The following is a 20,284-nucleotide window of genomic DNA, read 5'->3' on the forward strand; positions in this document are numbered from 1 at the left end:
TACTCACTCTTGGTGTGAGAATAGAGGTCCTTCTGAGGCAGGCTAGAATTGGGGAAAGTTTGGGACTCATAGAAAATATGTAACTTAATATTAGATTTCAGATTGACCACTCTTGGCTCAGGGACTACCCATGCCTCTCCCTACTCATTGATTATTGGATGGGAATCTCCTGGTTCTTCCCTTCCCATAGGTTAGCGTAGGTTTTAAAAGCACCTGGAGAGGGGAAGCACGCTCTCTGCCTCCAGATTCCACCTGGGCCCACCATACTCCCTTTTGTAATTTCCTTCCCTAACTTTTAAAAAAACTCCATTTACACCAGGTGTCCTGCCATGGATTCTTCCACATGGGACACAAAGAATTTGGAAGCCTTCTGATCACAGACTGTCCTGGAGGGAGGAGTGTGGAGAAGAGCAGGGGCTTGGGTCAGGCACTACTGGGCCCAGTCCCTAGGGCATAGCCTTAACACGTCATGCCACCTCTCTGGTCCTCAGTTTCCTTACAAGTGACTTGGAAACAGAAATCCCTACCTCAGGTGGATGTGGGAGGTTAGAGAAAGCAAAGCAGGAGTGTCTGGAGGTGTGGCACAAAGGGACCCATACTAGGTAGCCTCTGTGTGAGAAATCGGAAGAAGGAAGAGGTCAGAGTTAGCCAGCTACCTGCCAGCATTCGCCTAGTATCCTGCATGCTGGCTGCAGGCTGGGACCCAGCTTACCCCTAATAAGTAACCAGCTCCCAAAGGATGTTCAGGCATCCCTCACGGCACATGGCCACCAGTGGTGGGCACTCAAACGTGACAGGACATGAAGAACCAGCATCCAGGGCAAATTCTACTGGGCATTGTCCAGGGGTAAGGTCACCATCTCTAGCTCCCCAGGGTTGCCCCGTTCTGGAACAGGATGAGGCAAAGGCATGGTAGGCACAGGGCCCAAATGTAAAATCCTAAGCCTGGTACCCAGTCTACCCCTCCCATGGGGTGCTGGGGGCCTTACCTTGGAAGCCCTGTGTTTCCAGTTCCAGCTTATAGCAGGGGAAGCTGGAGAGGGAGGAGACAGAGCTCCTAACACTTCTGGTGCTCTACCTGGGTTAATAGTGCTTTGCCTGCTGTGCACTTGATCCTCCCCAGGACATCAGTTGCAGGGGTGCAACTGGGGCCCAAAATGGTCCCCAGAGGGAAAGCAGTTTAATGAGTGAGCAAGGACATGGACTTTGGAATCAAACACATCAGAGTTGAAATTCCAACTCTAAACCAGTTACTCTTTCTGAGCTTTGCTTTTCCTCACCTGTCAAATGGTAATAATAGTCTTTGCCTTTGGAGGTTGTTGTGAGGACTCAGATGATATGGGTAACAAGCCCTCAGAGGGTGCTAGCCATCATCACCCCCATTTTACCGGTGTGAAAACTGAGGTTCAAACGCTGAAGCAACTTGCACAAGGTCACACAGCTAGCAGGTGGCAAAGGTAGGATTTGAACCCAGATGTAATTCTTCCTGCCCTGCTCTCACCACTGTGGAATAAATGATAGTAGCTCCCAGTTTCCAAAGGGTTGGAGAGGTGAGGCTCCTTGGAACAGCCAGAGGCTCAGGTTTCCCGGGGTCAGCGAGAAACCTTTTCCCAGGGTTGGTGGGGTTCCAGGCAGTGGGGAGGAACCGCGGCAGCACGCCACCCAGCATCCTGCCCGCCAAGAACGCAGCCACGCCATTGTTTTCTGAGCTCTGCCCAGCCCAGAAATGTGCCTGAACATCAGGGATTTCCGCAGCCTGGCCAGAAATGCCTTCACTTTCTGGAAAGTTTTCCCCAGGTGGCTGGGATGGGGGCCAAGCTGGCCCTGGGCCCCTGGTCAGGCAGGGACTGCTTGCAAGAGCAGTGGTGGTAGCACCACCAACATCCTCTTGACTGGATAGGTCTTGGACCTGGCTTCAACCTCCTCACAGACACAGTGCCTCGCCCTCACCTCTTCTGCAGTGAAGAAAGGCTGTGCCTCATTGTTTTAAGGCTGGCAGAAGTCAGCATGCTTGGGATCCAATCCTAGCCCTACCCAAGGGTGCGCCATTTGGCAAGTCTCTCCTTCCTGAGCCCTCAGAAGGGAGGCTGGAGGATACCTGAGCTCTCCTCCCACTCCTTTGATGCCAGTTCAGTTCAGGGACCACCTCAGCCCATTCTCGGGTCTTTGGAGGCCAAGCTCCTTCTGGATGTAGTCATTTTTCCTCCTGTGTTAGTGACCACCGTTCATTCCAACTGCTTCTAAGTGTTAACGCTTCTGATGGTGAGTGTCCCTTTTGGATGGGATCTCAGTCACCCTACTGCTCCTGTGACTGGCCCTGTGGGACAGAGGTGAGGACTGCAAAAGCCAAGGAGCTTCCATCCCTGGTCTCCTGGCCTCCAGGCCAGGGGGAGAAACTCACACCAGGAGAACACAGGTTCTCCACACCCTGGGATTTCCTGGGGCTGAGGGAGAGCCCTCTGCCTTGCCCCCTTTCCTGGGCTTCCCTACCTGGTGATTAAAGGCATTCAGCTACTCAACTGCCCACAGCCCTGAAGCCACCAGGGCACCAGAGGCCACAATGGGGATGCCGACACACAGCAGTGAATGCCTGGTGAGGTCAGTGCGTGAAATTAGTCAGGATCACCCTTAGGATTCTGGGCTCACAGCTAGTGACTCACAGCCACCAACAGCCTCCTGGACAGACTGCTAACCTGGGACAGCTGTGGCCAGGCCACAGGCTCACCTTGCTGGCTAAGCACCTTATAAGGAGGGGGAGCTCTGCCCCAGGCCTCTGCCAGCTCACCACATGCACCCAGGTTAAGGTCAGACCCCCACCTGTGTTCATATTTGTCAATGTCCCTTTTTAGACATGACCTTGGGCAAGTCAATTTCACTGAACCGGTTTCTTCACTTACCATATGGAAATAACACTTGCCTCACAAGAGTGGAATTACATGAGGTAACGCGTGTAGAAAGTGCTTGGAGAACTGTACCTTTTAAGGAGTGGCAGTGGGTATAGTGGAAGGCCCCGCCCCTTACCCACTAGGTGTCTCAGAGTTGCTCAATCCTTGTTTGGCTCCTCTTGTGTAAAGGAGCCTACACTGCCCAACCTGCTGGCTTGTGAGGTCATGAGAAAGGACATAGCAGGGCATCTGGGATTCCAGCTGGGTCACTCATGGGTTTTATGATATTGGCTGTGCTCCCTAACCTTTGAGCAGGACTCATATGGAGCACGGGAATAAAGACCCTAATGCTCTGCTAGGGGTTGCTGCAAGAAAGACACCTGAAACACGGCTGATACCTAGGTGGTGCCACTGGGCACTGCTGTCATTCATCTTGCTCACAGCATGTGGACTTTGCAGAAGTCACTAGCTGCCCTTCCTTCTCCACTCTAACAAATCCTTGCCCTTTGGTCTTTCAGAGGCTGCAGGTCACCTCTGACCCACCCCCTCCCCTCATCAGTGGTGGCAGCCTTTCCATTCTGGGTGGACCCGTCTCAGGCAGCTCTAATAGGAACAGGACAGGCCACGCCACTGAGAACATTTCCGGGACTGGAGGTATGGCTCAAGTGGCAGAGTGCCTGCTTTGCAAGTGTGAAGCCCTGAGTTCAAACACCAGTTCCACCAAAAAAGAACTTTTCCGGAAGCAGGTGCTTCATGCAGGTCACTGAGTCAGAGTGGCAGCTCAGCCCTAGGAGAGAGACAGAGGTTGGCTCTGTTGGCTAGCATATCTGGCACACTCTCCTATGCCAGAAGTTAGGTGAAGTCTGGTCCCAAGACCCAGGATTTTGTGTGGATATGCAGGAAGAAGGGGCGATTCTGTCAGGGGCCAGGAGCCAGTCTAAGGAGAAAGAGGCCCTACAAGGGTGAAGGGGATGGATGATAAAGGTCCAGGTTGCAGAGGTGACCACATCTGGGTGGAAACCCATTTGTGCCCCATGTCCGTGTGTCTGGGTAACAGAGCCAACATCCTGAGGGTATGGGATGTATGATGCACATTGTGGATAACACATTAAGAGCTGGTCAGAGGAGGAAGAAGATGAAACAGGACAGCACTGGAGCCTGGGGAAGGGACCCACTCAGGACCTTCAGCACCCACAAAATGGAAGCTGTCGACAGTACAAACCCTGGTTTTATTGGTCTGGTTTGTTCACAGTTGTGCCTCCTGCTCTGAGAACCAATGGGTTGGTCAGCGAGAGAGCCCACAGCCCCATGCTACCCTCTGCCCTCGCACCTAGGAAGTGGGGACAGGTGGCCGCAGGGGGTTAGTGTGGGGAACAGGGTCTGCTCTCCATAGCAGGAGTAGAAGGGGTCACATGAAGTTCTTTATTACAAACCTACAAAAAAGGAGAGAATTGTACTTCCTCTCATTTGTTTGGCTTCTTGTTTCCTTCCTTTTCTTTACACAAAACAGCAGCAGGAAAGGAAAATGCAGGAGGCAGATGAGCCTATCTGAGCATTCAGATCAAAAGGGACCAGGAGGTGGGGACTGAGCTGTCCCATGTGGACAGTCTGCTCCTTGGGCTCTCTCTAGCTTCCTAGAGAACAGCAAAAGGCCCTAGAGGGAGCACACAAAAGGAGATAGGCAGGAAGACAGCATCTCCAGAACGGCAGCTCACCCCTCCTTTGCTGGTCACCCTGGCAGTTGGCCAGCTTAGAAGCACTGGTGGGTCCCATGTTCGGAGGCTGGTTTCCAAAGCACAGGCCCACAGGGGCCAGACAGAAGGGAGGGGCAGGTAGGGCTGGCACACAAGGGTTGCGTTCTACTGGGCTCCTTCCCAGGACAGGGTCCCAGGCGGGCAAGGGCAGTCAGGACTCTACCCTGCCTGTCAGCCAATCAGCTTCTTCAGGAAGGCCTCCAGCTGATCTTCATCTTTGATGCCCACAAATTTGTCCACCACGTCCCCATTCTTGATGGCCAGCACAGTAGGCACAGCTGACACCTGGGTGAGGAAGACAAAGGGGTCCCGGAGTCACTGAGAAGTAAACATGTTTTCAGTGCCATCCCCAAGACGCTGTGAAGGCTGGGCTTATCCAGGTCAGCAACTACTGAGACCACTGTTGGGGCCAAAGGAGAGGGGCTCTTCCCTTGGTGCAGGGCCCAGAGGCCTACCCGCTGGAGAAAATTCTTCCACTGCAGCTCCCAGCAGAACCCTTCTTCCCAACCACATGCCTGACTCACTGGCCCAGTGGTTTGGCTGGAACAGATGAAAATACCCTGTGCAGCTGCAGATCAGTGCTGGGGTGAGGCCGGGGAGCCCCAATCCCAGCTCTGCCACTCACCAGCCACGTCTGCTGCTTTCGGAGCCTCACAGTCCTCCATGTGCCAGAGATGAGCCTGTGCACCTTGGGCATTTGGGACAGGGACTAAAGATTGTCACAGAAAGCTGAGTGCTGGGGGCTCAGGCTCTGGGGCTGGCTGACCAGCTCTAGCTCCTACCCACTAACTTGGTCAGCCACTTCGTCACTCCAGCAAGTGGAGACACTTAGCAGAACTTCTGGAGGAGTGTAGGAAGCCACACAAAACACTGCAAGTCAAGTCTCAGCACAGGGCCTGGAAATGAGTGTAAGAACCCGGCACACAGTGGGCAATCAGCAAATGGTGGCACAGAGAGCGTGAGGGAAAAGCCTAACACAGAGCCCATAAGGGCCACTTCAATGAGTTGTTATGAATGGTTAATAGGGCCCAGAACGTTAAGTCCTCCTACTGGATGGTGTGGGAGGAGGGTACAGCTGTACAGGATCTGAGGCTTATTTATGAGGACTGGAGGCAGATGAGAAAGGCAGCATTCCTGGTCTGTGAGGCACTGGCTCCAGCGCCCTCGGGGATCTGCACAGATTACATGGAATGCAGACAAGGACAGGCCCAGCGGCATCGTGCGGTCCCTGTTGCCTGGGCTCCCTGCCTGGCATCTAAGGACACTTGAGAAAACTGTGTAAGCAGTTTTCCATACACATTAGTTAACTACAAAGTAACAAGGCAATTTATACAAAGCCACCAGGTCTTTACACAGCCTGAGTGCTGAACTGGCTGTGAGGCATCTTGGGAAGCTAGACTTAGATCAGAGTTCAAAACCTGTGCACGAAGAAAGTGCACAACAGGGCGGCCCTGCCCTCACTCCTAATGGGCACTTTGAGAATAAACACAGTAGGCAGGACGACAGACCCTGCTCTTGTTAGCACCTCTGGCCCTTTCAAGGAAAGTGCTGGGGCTGACATGGTGACAGCTGACACTTTTCAGTGGCGATGAAGATGGGCCAGGAACAGGCAGACTGCAAATGTCCCTGCTCACAGCCTCTCTGCTGGCTCCTGCCCTCAGCATAGACTCTGGCACAGGTGGTGGCACTAAGGGCCGAAGGCCCTGTACAAGGCTCATCTGTGTTCTTCTGCGCCCTCTTGTGGCTTACTGAGGAGTTGCAGAGCCTCAAAGCTGGCAACTCAACTGAGCTCCCAGCTCAACCATGGCTTTCAACTTTGACTTGGACATCATCCCGTCTTGTCTCTAAAACAAACATTTTATGCCACTGTTTAAGATGTGGCCTTGGGCTGGAGGGTATATCTTGGTGGTAGAGCACTTGCCTAGCATGTGTGAAGCTTGGGGTCCCATCCTCACACCTGGAAAAATATTTTAAAAAGGCCTTTTTCATGCATCCTCAAAGCAGGGCTCTATGTTCACTGAGGTGCTCAGAGCGGACTAAGCTTTCCTGTGAAACTCCAGTGCAGCCCTGCCACTACCTCGTGTGCAAGCCCTCAGTGCCCATGGCTCACGCATGGGCCCCACTGTTGCTGGGTGTGCAGCAGACCCACTGTGAATGTTTTCGTGACAACTGAGGTCCAGGTACTACTGATCAAAGGCATTCTCTGAAGTTGGAGCTTGAGAACACACACACACCACACACACCACACACACACACACTACTGATCAAAGGCATTCTCTGAAGTTGGAGCTTGAGAACACACACACACCACACACACACACACACCACACCCCCCCCACACACCCCACCCCCCGCCCCACGCTAAGGTTTGCTGGAAGCTGTGTTTCCAGTATCTGGGCTTTCCAGCTCCTTGGTCTGACTTCTGAATCAGGAGGGACTGGTGCCTGTGAACACTGCTGTCAGTCAAGTGCACAGGTCCTTAGCACACCCTTCTGGAATGGTGAGAGGCAGAGGCAGCAAAAACTTGGTTTCTCCTGGGTGTGGTGACACACACCTGTAATGGCAATACTTGGGAGGCAGAGGCAGGAGGATTCTGAGTTGGAGGTCAGCCTGAACTACTTAGTGAGACCCCCATCTCAAAAACAACAAAAAAGAACTGTATTTCTCAGTTTTGATAAGGCCATGGGAACAAAGAGGCTGATGGAGCAATGTGCGGAGACATGCTGTATGTTCACTTGCTTGGTGAGGCCGCCTGGGGCCAGCTAACCTTGGAGATCTCGGGGCAGGAGTGTCTGCATGTGTCTCTCCCATGGATCAGCAACCCCACAAAGCCACTGAGCTCAAGGTCCCTGTCAGAACTTCTGCCTCACCCCACTTGGTGGCTCAGCTAAGGGCTTACCAAAGGATGAAGGATGCCTGTGTATGGGGACTGAGCTCTGTGCCTTGTGCTGATAGGCAGGCGCTCTACCACCTAAACCACACCACCAGCCCCCGCAGGGGCTTTTTCATGTGAGGGATGATGCCAGGCACTCATATAAGCTGGTTCATACCTTTCTGCCTCTAGATTGGGTAATTTTATTTTTATGCTTTTGCAGTGCCGGGGATGGAACCCAGGCCCTTGTGCATGCTAGGCAAGCGCTCTACCATTGAGCCACACTCCCAGTTCCCAAGTAGGGTCATTTTAGAGACAAGAAGACTGAGGCTCAAAGGCTGCGTGGCTGTTCCAACATGACACAGCAAGTTCAGTGGCAGAGCTGGAATTTTAAATAAGGTCTTGAGTTTGCAATGACGACCACTTATGCTCTGCTGCTGACCGAGGTGAAGAATCAGAGATAAACACTGAGTTCCAGCAATGTAAAGATGCAGGGAAGCAGTAATAAGGATTTCATGCTTCAAATGAGAACTGCCAGATGTTTCGTAGAAGTTTTTGGATACAATAGTTCTTAGAAGAACGACTGTCAAGAAAAGTAAACTCAACCATATGATGTTCTGGAAAAGACAACACTATGGAGAGCAAAAAGACTGGTGGCTGCCAGGGGCTGGGGACAGAAAGTTTTTATGCATGGTGCAGGGGATCAATTCCAGGATGTCACTCGTGCTAGATAATCACTACCACTGACCTACACTCCAGTCAGAATTTTTTTTTTTTTTGGTGAGCCTGGGATTTCAACTCAGGGCTTCACACTTGCAAAGCAGGTGTTCTACTGCTTGAGTCACACTGCCAGTCCTCTTTGCTTTGGTTATTTTAGATGGGGTCTTGTGAACTGGGCCTGGGCTAGTCCAGAACCTTGATCCTCATGACCTCTACCTCCCAAGTAGCCAGAATTACAGGCACAAGCCACCACAGCCAAGCTGTTTTTCAATCTTGCTACAAACCTAAAACTGCTCTAAAAAATTAAAGTCTTAGGCCAGTCACTGGTAGCTCATTCCTGTAATCCTACTCAGGAGGTAGAGAGCAGTAGGATCATGGTTCGAATCTAGCCCAGGCAAACAGCTTGCAAGACCCTATCTTGAAAATACCCATCACAAAAAGGGCTGGTGGAGTGGCTCAAGGTGAAGGCCCTGAGCTCAAGCCCCAGTACCAAAATAAAAAAATCTTGTCAGGTGTGGTGGTATATGTCTGTAATCCCTGCAGAGATGGGAAGATTGTGGTTTGAGGTCAGTCTTGGCAAGAAAGTTAGCAAGACCCCATCTCAACAAAAATTAAGCCATGCATGGGGGTGCATTCCTGTAATTCCAGCTACATGGGAGACACAGGTAGGAGAGGACTGTGGTTTAGGCCAGCTTGGGCAAAACCGCAAGACCCTATCTGAAAAATAACTAAAGAAAAAAGGACTGGAGGCATGGCTCAAGTGGTAAAGCGCCTGCCTAGCATGCACGAATCCCTGAATAGTTCAAACCCCCGTACTGCCAAAGGGTTAAAAAAAAAAAGGACAAGTGGCTGCCATGAGTTATGGTGCAGAGAGGAAAGAGCACAGCTGGAATCTTTTGCATGTAATAATGGATATGTCACTATAGTTTGTTGAGTGAATCTCCATGACAAGCAACCTGTGCTGAGAACAGCAGATGAAATGGGCAGAACTTGTCCCAGGGTCTGCTTCTCTGTACCTGGTTTGGGAAGCCCAGCACTGGCATGGCCTGGGAGCTTATTAGATCTGCAGAATCTCGGGTCCTTCCTGGAACTTTGTTATCAGAACCTGCCTTTTTTCGGGCAGTGCTAGGGATGGAACCCAGGGCCTCAGGCACACTAGGAACACTACCACTGAGTTCCACTCTCAGCCCAGATTCTACTTTTTAAAGAATATCCCATAGAGGGATGAACCAATTTGAGTTATAATACATATATAACTGGAACTGTCACAATGAAACGCCCTGTATGGCTATCTTAAACAAAGTTATTTTTTTTCCCCAAAAAATAGACAACAGGAAGACAAAACAGCTCTTATATGGGGGTTGGTACCAGCGAGAAGGGGAAAGCTGTAAGGAAAGAGTGAAGGAGGGTGAATATGGCGGAAATACTATGTACTCACGTATGAATATGGAAAAAAGAGACTGTTGAAACTATCCCAAGAATAGGGAAGGGGGACAAAGGAGAATGATGGAGGGGGAGAACTCAACTGATATTTTGTAGGAACTTTAGTAAATGTCACAATACCCCCCGCAAGACAACATCAAAAAATATCCTAGATCAGCCAGTTGCGGTGCTACACCCCTGTAATCCCAGCCTTGGGGAGGCAGAGACAGGAGGATCACAAGTTTGAGGTCAGCCCAGGCTATAAAGTGAGATCCTATCTCAAAAAATAAAATAAAATAAATCAAGGTCATATTCATGTTTGAGAATCACTGATTTGGAATACTATCAAAATAGGTAGAAGTGGGAGTCAATGAATTGTCTATCATAGTAAATGGAATATTAACCAGGAAAAAAAATGACATAGAAACCTCAGACAAGCTTCCCCAAGTGGTTAGGCTGTCATCCCTTGCTCTCAACTGGCTGTATTTTCCAGCATCTCATAAAGGGCCCTTGCTCTACAAGATGAGAAACAGAAGGATCACACCGCTAAGTGTGAGGCTGAGTAGCCACAGCCAGCAGACAAGCTCAAGGGTCCATGCTCTCCCCATTAGGTGCTGGTAAGGTCCCAGCAGCTGGGAAAGAGGCAGGGGGGAGCAAGGGGCTTGCAGGGTCAAGCCAGCACATTGCTGTCTGAGCAAAGGGAGGCAGCTTGCAGCTGCTGTGAGATGTGGGGTGTCAAGCAGGGTAGAGTCAGGGGCGTCTCAAGGGACAAAAGCCTCCATTTGACCAAGCAATCAGTGAGAGAGCTTCTTAAAAAACAGGGTTCATCCTTCCTGGTATGCTCATATGAATAGCCCCACCCTGGGCTATCTAGTCCAAGGACAACCTTGCATCAGAAGCCAGCGGCAGCGGTGACCAATGGCTCTGTCTGCCCAGCATTTACTTTCTGTGTTCTGGCCCAGGCAGCCTGATTTTCTTTGAGTGATCACCACTCTTCATGTTCTTATCCTGCTACCCTCTCCCCATTTCCTGCCCCAGAGCACTGGCTGGAAGTCTGGTACCTCTGCTTTGGCTGATTTGGTAGGAGTCAATCCTGAGCCTCCAAGATATGTGGAAGAAAGAGGCCTCTCTTTCAAGCACTTGCTGCTGGAAAGGGTGGGGGAGAGGTAAGGGGAGGGGGAGGGCTCACTTCAGCCACATAAAGCTATTCAACAAACCCAGAAATACGGATTTTTGCACAAACTTTGTTTGTTTTGTTTGAGATAGGATCTCACTGTGCAGCCCAGGCTGATGTCAAACTTCCCATCAGTTTCCCTAGTGCTTGGATTACAGGTATGCGAAGAGTTTTAAGTATCAGTCCATTTTCTTCTTTCTTTAAAGACGATGAGGGCCAGACCAAATGTGTCTGTGAGCCAGAGTTGGCTCACAGGCTGCCAGGTGACCTTGGCTCACCTGTCCAAGCATGGCTGTCCAAAGGCCATTCCCTCACTCCAATTTGGCTGGTGTTTGCTTCCCCAGCTGCTTGTCCTCCCACTCCTGGCTTGATCCTTTTACTTATCACACAGCCACTGAGGGCCTCTCCCTTTCTCCAATTGATGTGGTCTCCAAGCCCAGAGGATGCCCCACCTCCCAGAGCATCTCCTGCTCTAGGCACATGATCTGCTGGTCTGTGAGTAACCCAGGTTCACCCAGCTCATGGCTTTGAAGTTTGATGTTTGCTCTGCCTGGGAGCACTTTCAAAGACCTGCAAGCTTCACTCCTTGCTCCCTTCAGGTCTCTGCTCATATGTCAGGTTCTCAGTAAGGCCTTCCCAAGATTCCCTTTTATCCTCCCACCCCCTTTCTGCTTTACTTCTCTCCATAGCACTGACTATAAGCCAGGCAGCCCTTATCCATAATGCTTGTGACCTGAAGTGTTTCAGATTTTTTGAATTTGGGAATATTTATATAGACTTTATTGGCTGGGTATCACTAACCCAAAAATTCCAAATCTGAAATGCTCCAAAATCCAAAACTTTTTGAGCATCAAAGTGACACTCAAGCTGTACATAAAATAGGGGTCAGTGTACTATGGCCTCACAGGCCAAGTCCAGCCTGCTGCTTGTTTCTGTAAACAGTGTCTTATTGGAACATGCCAGGCCTTTTTGTTGTTGTGGTGGTAGTGCTAGGGATTGAACCTAGGGCCTTTCCCATGCAAGCACACTAGCACTTGAGCATGTCCCCATGCCCTTTTCTTTGTAAACAAAAGAGCTACAAGAAAAGCAGAGCCCACTGCCCTGCAAAGCCTCAAATTTTTACCATCTGCTCCTTTAAAGAAAAAGTTGGCTGACTCAGACTAAAATTCTAGAATGTCCGTTGTCTGAAGGCAGGATCTGTCAGTGTTCTGCACACCACATTCTAGCACCAGGTTATAGTACCTGGCATTTGAGGGACTCTCAGTATCCACTGAATGATTACACAAGCACATCAACTACATCACACTACTTCTCCTCTTTGTACATGCTGTTCTCAGTCCTTCCTTTTTCTCTGAGCATCTTTACAGCTTTAGCCCAGAAGGTCTTTAATGTGAAGCCTTCCCTGGCCCCATTGTTCCCCCAACAGCCCCTCCTTCTTCCTTCAGTGCCTCTGTCTCAGCGCTTTTCACCCTACAGTGAAATGGTCTTCTACCCACTGTTCTCTCTCAAAACAGACAAAGAGATGCTTGGGGCTGGGTGGCTCAGGTGGTCTGTAATCCTAACTACCTAAGAGTCTGAGATAAGAAGGATCACTGTTTGAGGCCAGCCTTGGCAAATAACTTGCAAGACTCCCATCTCCAAAATAACCAGAGTAAAATGGACCGGAGGTGTGGCTTAAGTGGTATAGTGCCTGCTTTGCAAGTGTAAAGTCCTGAGTTGAAATCCCAGTCCCACCAAAAAAAAAAACCAAGAGATGCTTGGGGTCAAGGATCCCCTTATGGCGCTTGACTCCTGGACAACTGCTGAGTCCATGTGCACATGGATGGATGAAGGAAAGAATGCTTTGGTGCCCCATGCTAAAAGAATGACCTGGTGCTTTAGGTCATCCAAATCACCTCCTAAAGGTGGTAAGACAATGGGCTCAGAGGCCAATAGTCACATCTGCACAGTGCTGCAAGCTCCAAAGTGCTCTAAAAAAACACCTCTTCCTGGCCGCCTGGTGGTCCCCACAACACCCCCCCACACACACTGGATGCCTTTGGCAGCCTCGTGGACCCATACCTCATACTCGATGGCAAGGTCTGTATGGTCGTCAATATCCACCTTGGCCATCACCACCTTCCCGCGTTGCTTGGCCACCATCTTCTCTAACCTTGGCCCCAGGATCTTGCAGGGACCACACCACCTTGGCAGGGAGAAAGGCCACATATAGTCAATCCTGAGATCACTCACTGCTCCATCCACTGTGTCCTGAGAACCTCCGCATGGCCCACATGGACTCTGCAGCTTAGGAACTAAAGGAAGGAAAAGCAATAGCCAGGAGAGTCTGCAACGTGCTAGTCACTGTGCCAGCACCTTCTCAGCTCTGACTATGCAGAACTCTTAGGAGAAAGCACCTTCCAAAGAAACTGAGGCCTGTACAAGTTAGGAAACTTGTGCAGATGACAGAGCTGGTAAAGAGCATAGTGGAAGCTGGGCACAATGGTGCACACCTGTAATCCCAGCACTTGGAAGGTTGAGGCAGGAGGATCGCAAGTTTGAGGCCAGCCTAGGCTACATACTGAGTTCTAGGCCAGTCTGGGTTACATAGTAAGACCCTGTCTCAAATTTCTTCACATTCTAAAAAATTTCCATTCAGAAATTACCAATTAGCGAGCCCACAACAACATCTAAAATCCCAGTCTGCAAGACCTTCTCAAATGGTCTTTCTTTTTCATAAAGAAAGCAAAACAATCTGTGAGAGACTTGTTCAGAAAACCTCCTAGTTTCTATTAGATGACCCTGGCTCCTGCCAGGATGCCTCATTCTAATGGGTCTGTTTTTGTACCGAGGGTCTAGCCAGGTCTCAATGGTATAGAAAGAAGGCCAGGCTAAAAAATCAGACTATAGGCATTTACATATCTCTTGGAAAAAAAAAAAAAAAACAACAAAAAGAAAACCCCTATGACACCAAAAAGACATAACTCCCACCCATGCCCTGCATGCCTGGGCACAGCTATGGTGGCACTGATAATTTCTTGCCAGTCCTTTACACAACTTTAGCACTGAGATGTTAAAATAAAATTAACTTAACTATAGGGCCAGGAACTGGTCTACATGCAAAGTCAGGTGATGCTATGGTCGTATTTTTCTGACTTTGGTCCATGTTGAAGAAGACTCTTGAGCTTTTCAGGCAATGAGATACAGAATTCAGGTGCTGTCCAGCACTAATCACAGTTAACATTTTGGCAGGCACTCTACCATTTGTTCCACTCAGTCAGCCGTTTTTTCTGTTGGGTATTTTTGAAATAGGGTCTCATGAACTATTTGCCAGGGCTGGCTTTGAATTGTGATCCTCCTGATCTGTCTCCAAGTATCTAGGATCACAGGCGTGAGCTTTGAGGATTATTTACTTGTCTGCTCCTTACCAGACTGCATGCTTCTTAAAAGCAGGTACTGGGTCTTACTAGTTTTTGTAATAAATCTATGTACAAGAAGTCTTGAACATGATTCTGGAACATATCAGGTGCTCAAAAATCCTTGAACAGGTAAGACTCTAATTCTTCACTTATTCCCTGTACTCACTGTGCATGGAAATCCACAACCACTGGTGTCTCACTGTTAACAACTCGATCTTGAAAGTCAGGCCCATCCTGGATGTTGAAGGTGGTTGAACAGACTCTGGTGGTGTATATTGTTCGGGCTGGGCTGGGTGTTACTGTCAGGTCACCAGGCCTGCACTGTGCGGTCTGCAGGGCCTTGGAGGTGAGAGGTGCCCACCGAGCCTGAGGGTGCTTCCCAGAGATGACTGAAGTCAGGAACCTCCTCAGAAGAAGTCGCTGAGCCATCTGTAAGGGAAGGAGGCAGGAAGAGCTGCAGCACACACCAGGAAGTCAAGATACTAGAAAAACGAATGGATTTGGGAGTACTGGAGACTCAAGAACATGCAGAACTAGAAACAAAATGCAAGGAAATACTGTAATATCTAGAGTAGAGGACTGAGAATCACAGGGAAGAAGGTAAACAATCAGCACAGGAAAGTTGGGTTAACAATAAAAAGAAATGAAGGTTTAGGTGGAATTACAAAAGAATGATGGGAAGAGGAACCAACATTTGCAGAGCACCTGCGCAGGCGCAAGAGCATCACATACATGGCTGGTTGTCCCAGATCAACTGTGAGGAAAGTGCTATAACGGTGCCCATATTACAGGTAAGAAATACCAGGCTCAGGTAGATTAAGTGACATGCCCAAAGTAACCCAACTGTAAATAATAGGCAACATTGGAACCCAAGGCCGTCTGCAAAGTCCCGACTGTTCTTTTAAAAAGCATTTTAAAAGGAAATTAAGGCAGGAAAAAGGGAGCTGTTGAAGGATTAGCAAAGGGGGACCGCAACTATTCAAGAAGAAACTAACAGCCACAGGAACAGGAATGTGGGGGAACCAAGAAAGAAGGGAAATATGTGTGGAGGGAACCCAAAAGGAAGGACGTATGTAGAGAGAACTGGGAAAATCGGACGCCACCGGGAAATCCGGCTCTCCCGAGGGCCAGGTCCTCCCGCCCCAGGCCTCCGCCCGCTTGTCACCAGCCTGCGCAGGAGCGCGGCCCGCGGCGTGCCTCGGCCTCCAAAGCATCTCGAACCGGCCCCACGGCCTCCTACCTCCCTGCAGCGCGAGCAGAGGGACGCACAGCCCAGCCCTCCCCGCCCGTCAAGGGCACGCCCGACGTCACTTCCTCGGGGAGGGCCTTTTAGCGTCACTTCCGGAAACAGATTGGAAGGCGGGCATTTTTCCGCCAATAGGGATAGCGGAAGAAGGCACAGCTGAGGGGGCGGATCCGCGGTAGGACCCGGAAGAGGCGGGCGGGCCCTGGGAAAGAGACCGGAAGAGAAGGTGGGAAGAGGTGGGGGGGCTAGTGAGGGAGGGTATTTAAGGGAGAATTGGGCGGGCGGAAGGCGTGGTTCTGGAGCTTGCAGACTCCTATTGTTTTACAACACTACGGGCAATTCCCACTCCACCTTCTACCCCTCGACCTCGTCGCCCAAAGACTTCCAGAGGTGCTGGAAGGTTGTGTTCTCACCATTTTACAAATGAGGAAGCTAAGTTCCCCAAACGCTTAGTGCTCTTTAAAGGAAAGGATTTCCTACCAGGGATTCAAGGGCCCACTCATACATAACTGACCTCCAGGTTGCGGGCAAGTCACTGGCCCTGAGGGCTTCGGTCTCCCATTATGTGACAAGAAGGGGTGGGCTGGTCGCGCTTCCAGACCCTTCAAGCTTGAGGCGCCAGGTTAAGTGCAGTCACCTGTGAACCTGCCTGGACCTGGGTCCTTCCCTGCGTTCCCATCCACTGTCAAAAAGTAACAGAGGTCTAGGTACCTGTGCATCCCAGGCTGGTGTCATGCCTACCTGTCGCTGTCCACTGTACCTTATATTCCAGCCATTCACAGCCTCACACTTCTATGAACACATTGGTGTCCTTTTCTTCTTTCACGCCTTTGTTTAAGATTTTTTCCCCTGTCAGTGCATAGTAGAACATTTGCTCATTACATCTTCTGTGAGCACCATTAATTGCTTCCACTGTCTAGAACTTTGTAACTCTTTCAAACAAAGTAGAGGGTTGTAGCTGGACTTCTCCATATGCTCAGCGCCAACCTGGTACAGTGCCTGGCACGCAAGATGTTTGATAAATGCTTACTAAACAGTATCTATGAATATCTTAGGAATTGGTTTATAGTCAGAGAAGGTTATGTGACTTTTCTAAGTCAAGCAGAAAGGCTGGGTGTGGTGACTTGCACCTGTAATCCCAGCTACTTGGGGTGCAGAGATGGGAGGATTGTGGTTCGAGGACAGCTCCAACAAAAAGTGAGACCCTATCTCAAAGAACAACCTAGGTGTGGTGGTACATTTCTGTAATTTCAGCTCCGTGGGAGGCCTAGGTAGAAGGATAGCAGTCTGAGGCTCGCCAGGGCAAAAGCAGCAGGAGACCCTGTCTAAAAAATAACTAAAGCAAAAAGGGCTGGAGGTGTGGTTTAAGTGGTAAGAGTGCTTGCCTAGCAAGTGCAAGTCCCTGAGTTCAAACCTCATTACTAAAAACAAATTAAAAATAAAAAGGAAGCTGGTAAATTGGCAGGGCTCTTATTGCCACCTCCATTCAGCCTGCACGCAAGCCAGGGGGAATCACTTGGTTGTAGTTTGCTGAAATGTCTCCTGTTCCTGCAGTTGCTCAAGTGTCTGGGAGGCTTTCCCAGTGCTCTCCATTTGAGCTACTAGATCCCAGATTAGGATCCCGGTCCTTCTGCACTAGTCATTGTTATTGTCTGTTTCTTTCTTTCTCACTCCTCACTCTACTGTCAGTGCCCGAGGATCCGTCTGTCCCTCCATTGCTTACCTCAGGGCTTAACGTGTCATAGGAGGTGCTCAGTGATTATATGATCCCATGAGTGGTGAGCAGTGACCCAATCACATCTTTGAACTCCAAATTACATTTTTCCCATCACATTACCTGGCCCCACTGTACCCTTCTAAAATCAATGCTGTGTTTTCTTCCTGTTCATCCTGGCCACATCGTTCTGTTATTTGTCCTCTGTCCAATTGGCAGGTCCACAGTGCTGTGCAGGGCTCTTCCTCCAGGACAGGATGAGGGAATCTTTGGGACAAGTTCACTGGCCCTGGCCAGTAGCTGCCATGTTGGTCTTCCACTCAGTAGAATGTCTTATCCACTGAAGGCTGGAGGCCAGGTCAGTCTCGCAGGTATGGACTCTCCCTGCTCTCTGCCCTCTTGTCCTCACCCAGGGGGAGAGCCCATGTTGGGACGCCCCCAGGTCCCGTGGCTTCTCCTGAGGTCAGCCTCTCTCGCTACAGCTGTTCCTGTTAATGCCAGATGCCATCTGGCAGAACTGCTCCTGCCCTGCCCATTTTCAGATCCATTTTTTTTTTTTTTTTGTCTCTAGCACTTTCTCTTCCCCAGCCACCTATCCATCCTATTCAGCATTTCCACCACAGTTTCTAGAGAGCCCATTTCCTTGCCTAATCCACATCCTGAGTTCCAAAGCAGAGCCAGTCTTATTTATCATTATTCTATACTCACTTTACCTTGATCGGCCTCAGGCTTCCCACCTGAGAAATGTGAAGACTATGCCTTCCCCATAGAGGGACTCATGAGACTGTGGGAAGAACAGAATACAGGGGCTGGCATGGTGTCAGTTCTTAATGATTTGTGGGGTCTCCTTCCCTCCTGCAGGGAGGGAGTCCAGGAGACACACAGAGCAGACTGAGTACTAAAAACAAAAACAAACAAAAAAGGGAAGCTGGTAAATTGGCAGGGCTCTTATTGGCACCTCCATTCAATCTTCACTCAAGCCTGGGGAAATCACCTGGTTCTAGTTTGCTGCAATGTCTCTCCTGTCCTTGCATTTGCAGTTGTTGCTCAACAACTTGGTGAGAGGCTCCCAAGGGCCCCCTCAGCAATATGGTGGCTCCTGTATCTAACCAGAGCTGACCTAACTTAGGTCTGGCTCAATCACCAAGCAGGCTGGGGCCCAGGTTTGCAGCAAAGGAAGTTAGCCAGGACTAAGCTTTTTGCATTGCCTTTCAAACTGCAGGATATGAGTCATGGATGGGTTTGTGAAGTCAATTCAGTGGGTTGTGACAGTTTTCTTTTTTAAATTGAATAGAGTTGACAGTGTCAGAGTGTACTGTGTGTTATCAGTGATGCTTTGGGAGACATTTATTGCTGTATGTTGATACATCTGCATGACCTAGGTTGTGATATTAAATGTTTTTCTTACCGTGGATCATGGCCGAAGGACTTGATATATTGAGGCATTACCATTCTCAGCACCCTGTGTGTTTTAACTCACTGAATCCTGCAGTCTGTGAGGCTGGAACTGTCACAGCCTCTGTCTTACAGAGGACACTAAGGCTCAAGTAGCTTGTTCAGGTCATCCAGAGAGTAGGAGGTAGAATTTGAAGGGTGCTATGCTGTCCCTTGAAGGATCTCTCTTGGTTCTAGACTGCTGCCTCCCTTCCCAGCCACCCTCCTCACCCCAACCAGCCAGGCAATGTAGGCCATCTGAGGACAAGTTCCCACGCTCAAGCCCTGGAGGGTGCTGCTGTTGGTGGGTGGGCAGCAGAGTCTGTAAGCAGGGATGCCCACATGATGGCACTGTGGCTCTCACAGCTGCTTCTGCAGGAATCTGGCACAGGTTCCCTCAGCCCTCGGGGCTGGATCATAGTGGACTGGGCTGCAGAACAATTGCAGCTCAGCGGCTGTCCTTATGTACATCACTGCTGGAGGGATGCACCTTGAGAAAAAAGCATGGAGAGGAGGGGTGGTGGGCCATGCCTAAGGGGGTAGCTTTGTTTTCCCACTTCCATTCTGATGGCAATTCTGTGATTTTTTTTGTTTTGTTTTTATGCTGTTGCAGAACAATTAGTTTTTTGTTTTTTTTTCTTTTGTCTTTTTTTTGTTTGTTTTTCTTTTTTTTTTGTCTTTTTTTTTCTTTTGCAGAACAATTAGAATTGTGACTCATGTTTCCTAATTCAAGAAACTGGTTTAGTGTTGGGTTGTGAATTCATGTTCTGTCGTGTTTCCAGCTATTGCACAATGTTCTCTCAAGTGGCAGGGCTGTGATGTAGGTGGGTGTGCACAGCCACCTTCCTTGCCCCTCAGTGCCAGGCCAGTGCCCTCAGTGGGCATCTGCAGCCTGGCCACCCAGGCAGATTCTGGAGTGGCTCCTTGCAGTTTCCCACTGAGCCAGGGCTGGTGGCTCAGATTCTGTGGGGAGGGTGAGGCCTGCTGAGGAAGGAGGTGGCCCCTTCCTCTTTGCCAGATGTTGCTTCCCTTACCCTTTGGTGCTGTTCCTTCTCTGGCTTCCTGGGGGCAGAGAGATGAGCCCCGGGCTTGAATTGGAACCACTTCCTCACCAGGCACTGCCCTGTCCTGCCCTGCTGAGTGACCCTGGATGAATCCAGCGCCCTCTAGCAATGTGGACTCTACAGACAGGTTAGGACCCCTCAGAATAATGAAATAATGGCTTGCATACCTGTGTTCCTTCTCCCCCAACCCCTGACAAACAGTTTGGACACTTCACCTGTTTTAACTCATTTTACCCTCACTATAAGTGAAGTATTATGGTTAGTCTCATTTTACACATGAAAGAAAGCGAGGCTGAGAGAGCCCTAGATTATGAATCAAGCCAGCTGGCAGGAATGGACTAAAAACCAAGCCAACTGACCCCTAAAAGGACATGCTTTACAACTCAATTATTTGTAAATAAGAGTTAACAAGTACAGAACTCTGAAAAGGTGCACTTTGAACATTAGGTCTTATATATAGGCTTCCTGTCTGGTGCAAATCTAGATTTGTGCTGGAAAGCTGGACTCAGGTGTAAACACATGGAATTGAAACTATGGCTCTGCATGATGCAGCATGCTGTAACCCATCTAAGGCTCAGTTTTCTGATCTGTGAGATGGGGC

General features: G+C 49.8%; 1 protein-coding gene across 2 annotated transcripts; it reads right to left on the minus strand.

Annotated features, from left to right (window-relative positions):
• Positions 1 to 4,095: 4,095 nt before the first annotated feature.
• Txn2 (thioredoxin 2) lies at positions 4,096 to 15,578 on the minus strand. 2 transcript variants are annotated; one of them, XM_020161928.2, is made up of 4 exons: positions 15,466 to 15,578; positions 14,392 to 14,654; positions 12,889 to 13,012; positions 4,096 to 4,924 (listed from the first exon to the last, which is right to left on the minus strand). In XM_020161928.2, the coding sequence occupies exons 2-4, from the start codon at positions 14,652 to 14,654 to the stop codon at positions 4,811 to 4,813; spliced, it is 501 nt and encodes a 166-aa protein (XP_020017517.1). In that variant the 5' UTR covers positions 15,466 to 15,578; the 3' UTR covers positions 4,096 to 4,810. The 2 variants fall into 2 exon arrangements, with proteins under 2 accessions (XP_020017517.1, XP_073940508.1); XM_074084407.1 differs by lacking the exon at positions 15,466 to 15,578 and adding an exon at positions 15,391 to 15,414.
• Between the last annotated feature and the right edge of the window lie 4,706 nt (positions 15,579 to 20,284).

Source organism: Castor canadensis, chromosome 8, assembly GCF_047511655.1.
Source record: "Castor canadensis chromosome 8, mCasCan1.hap1v2, whole genome shotgun sequence".
Lineage (NCBI taxonomy): Eukaryota > Metazoa > Chordata > Mammalia > Rodentia > Castoridae > Castor > Castor canadensis.

Coding starts and splice junctions, on each gene's coding strand:
- Txn2 (XM_020161928.2), bottom strand. CDS start 14,654: ATGGCTCAGCGACTTCTTCTGAGGAGGTTCCTGACTTCAGTCATCTCT. Junction 13,013..14,391: donor GTTGTGGATTTCCATGCACA/GTGAGTACAGGG, acceptor CTCCCTGCCAAG/GTGGTGTGGTCCCTGCAAGA. Junction 4,925..12,888: donor ACCTTGCCATCGAGTATGAG/GTATGGGTCCAC, acceptor TTCCTCACCCAG/GTGTCAGCTGTGCCTACTGT.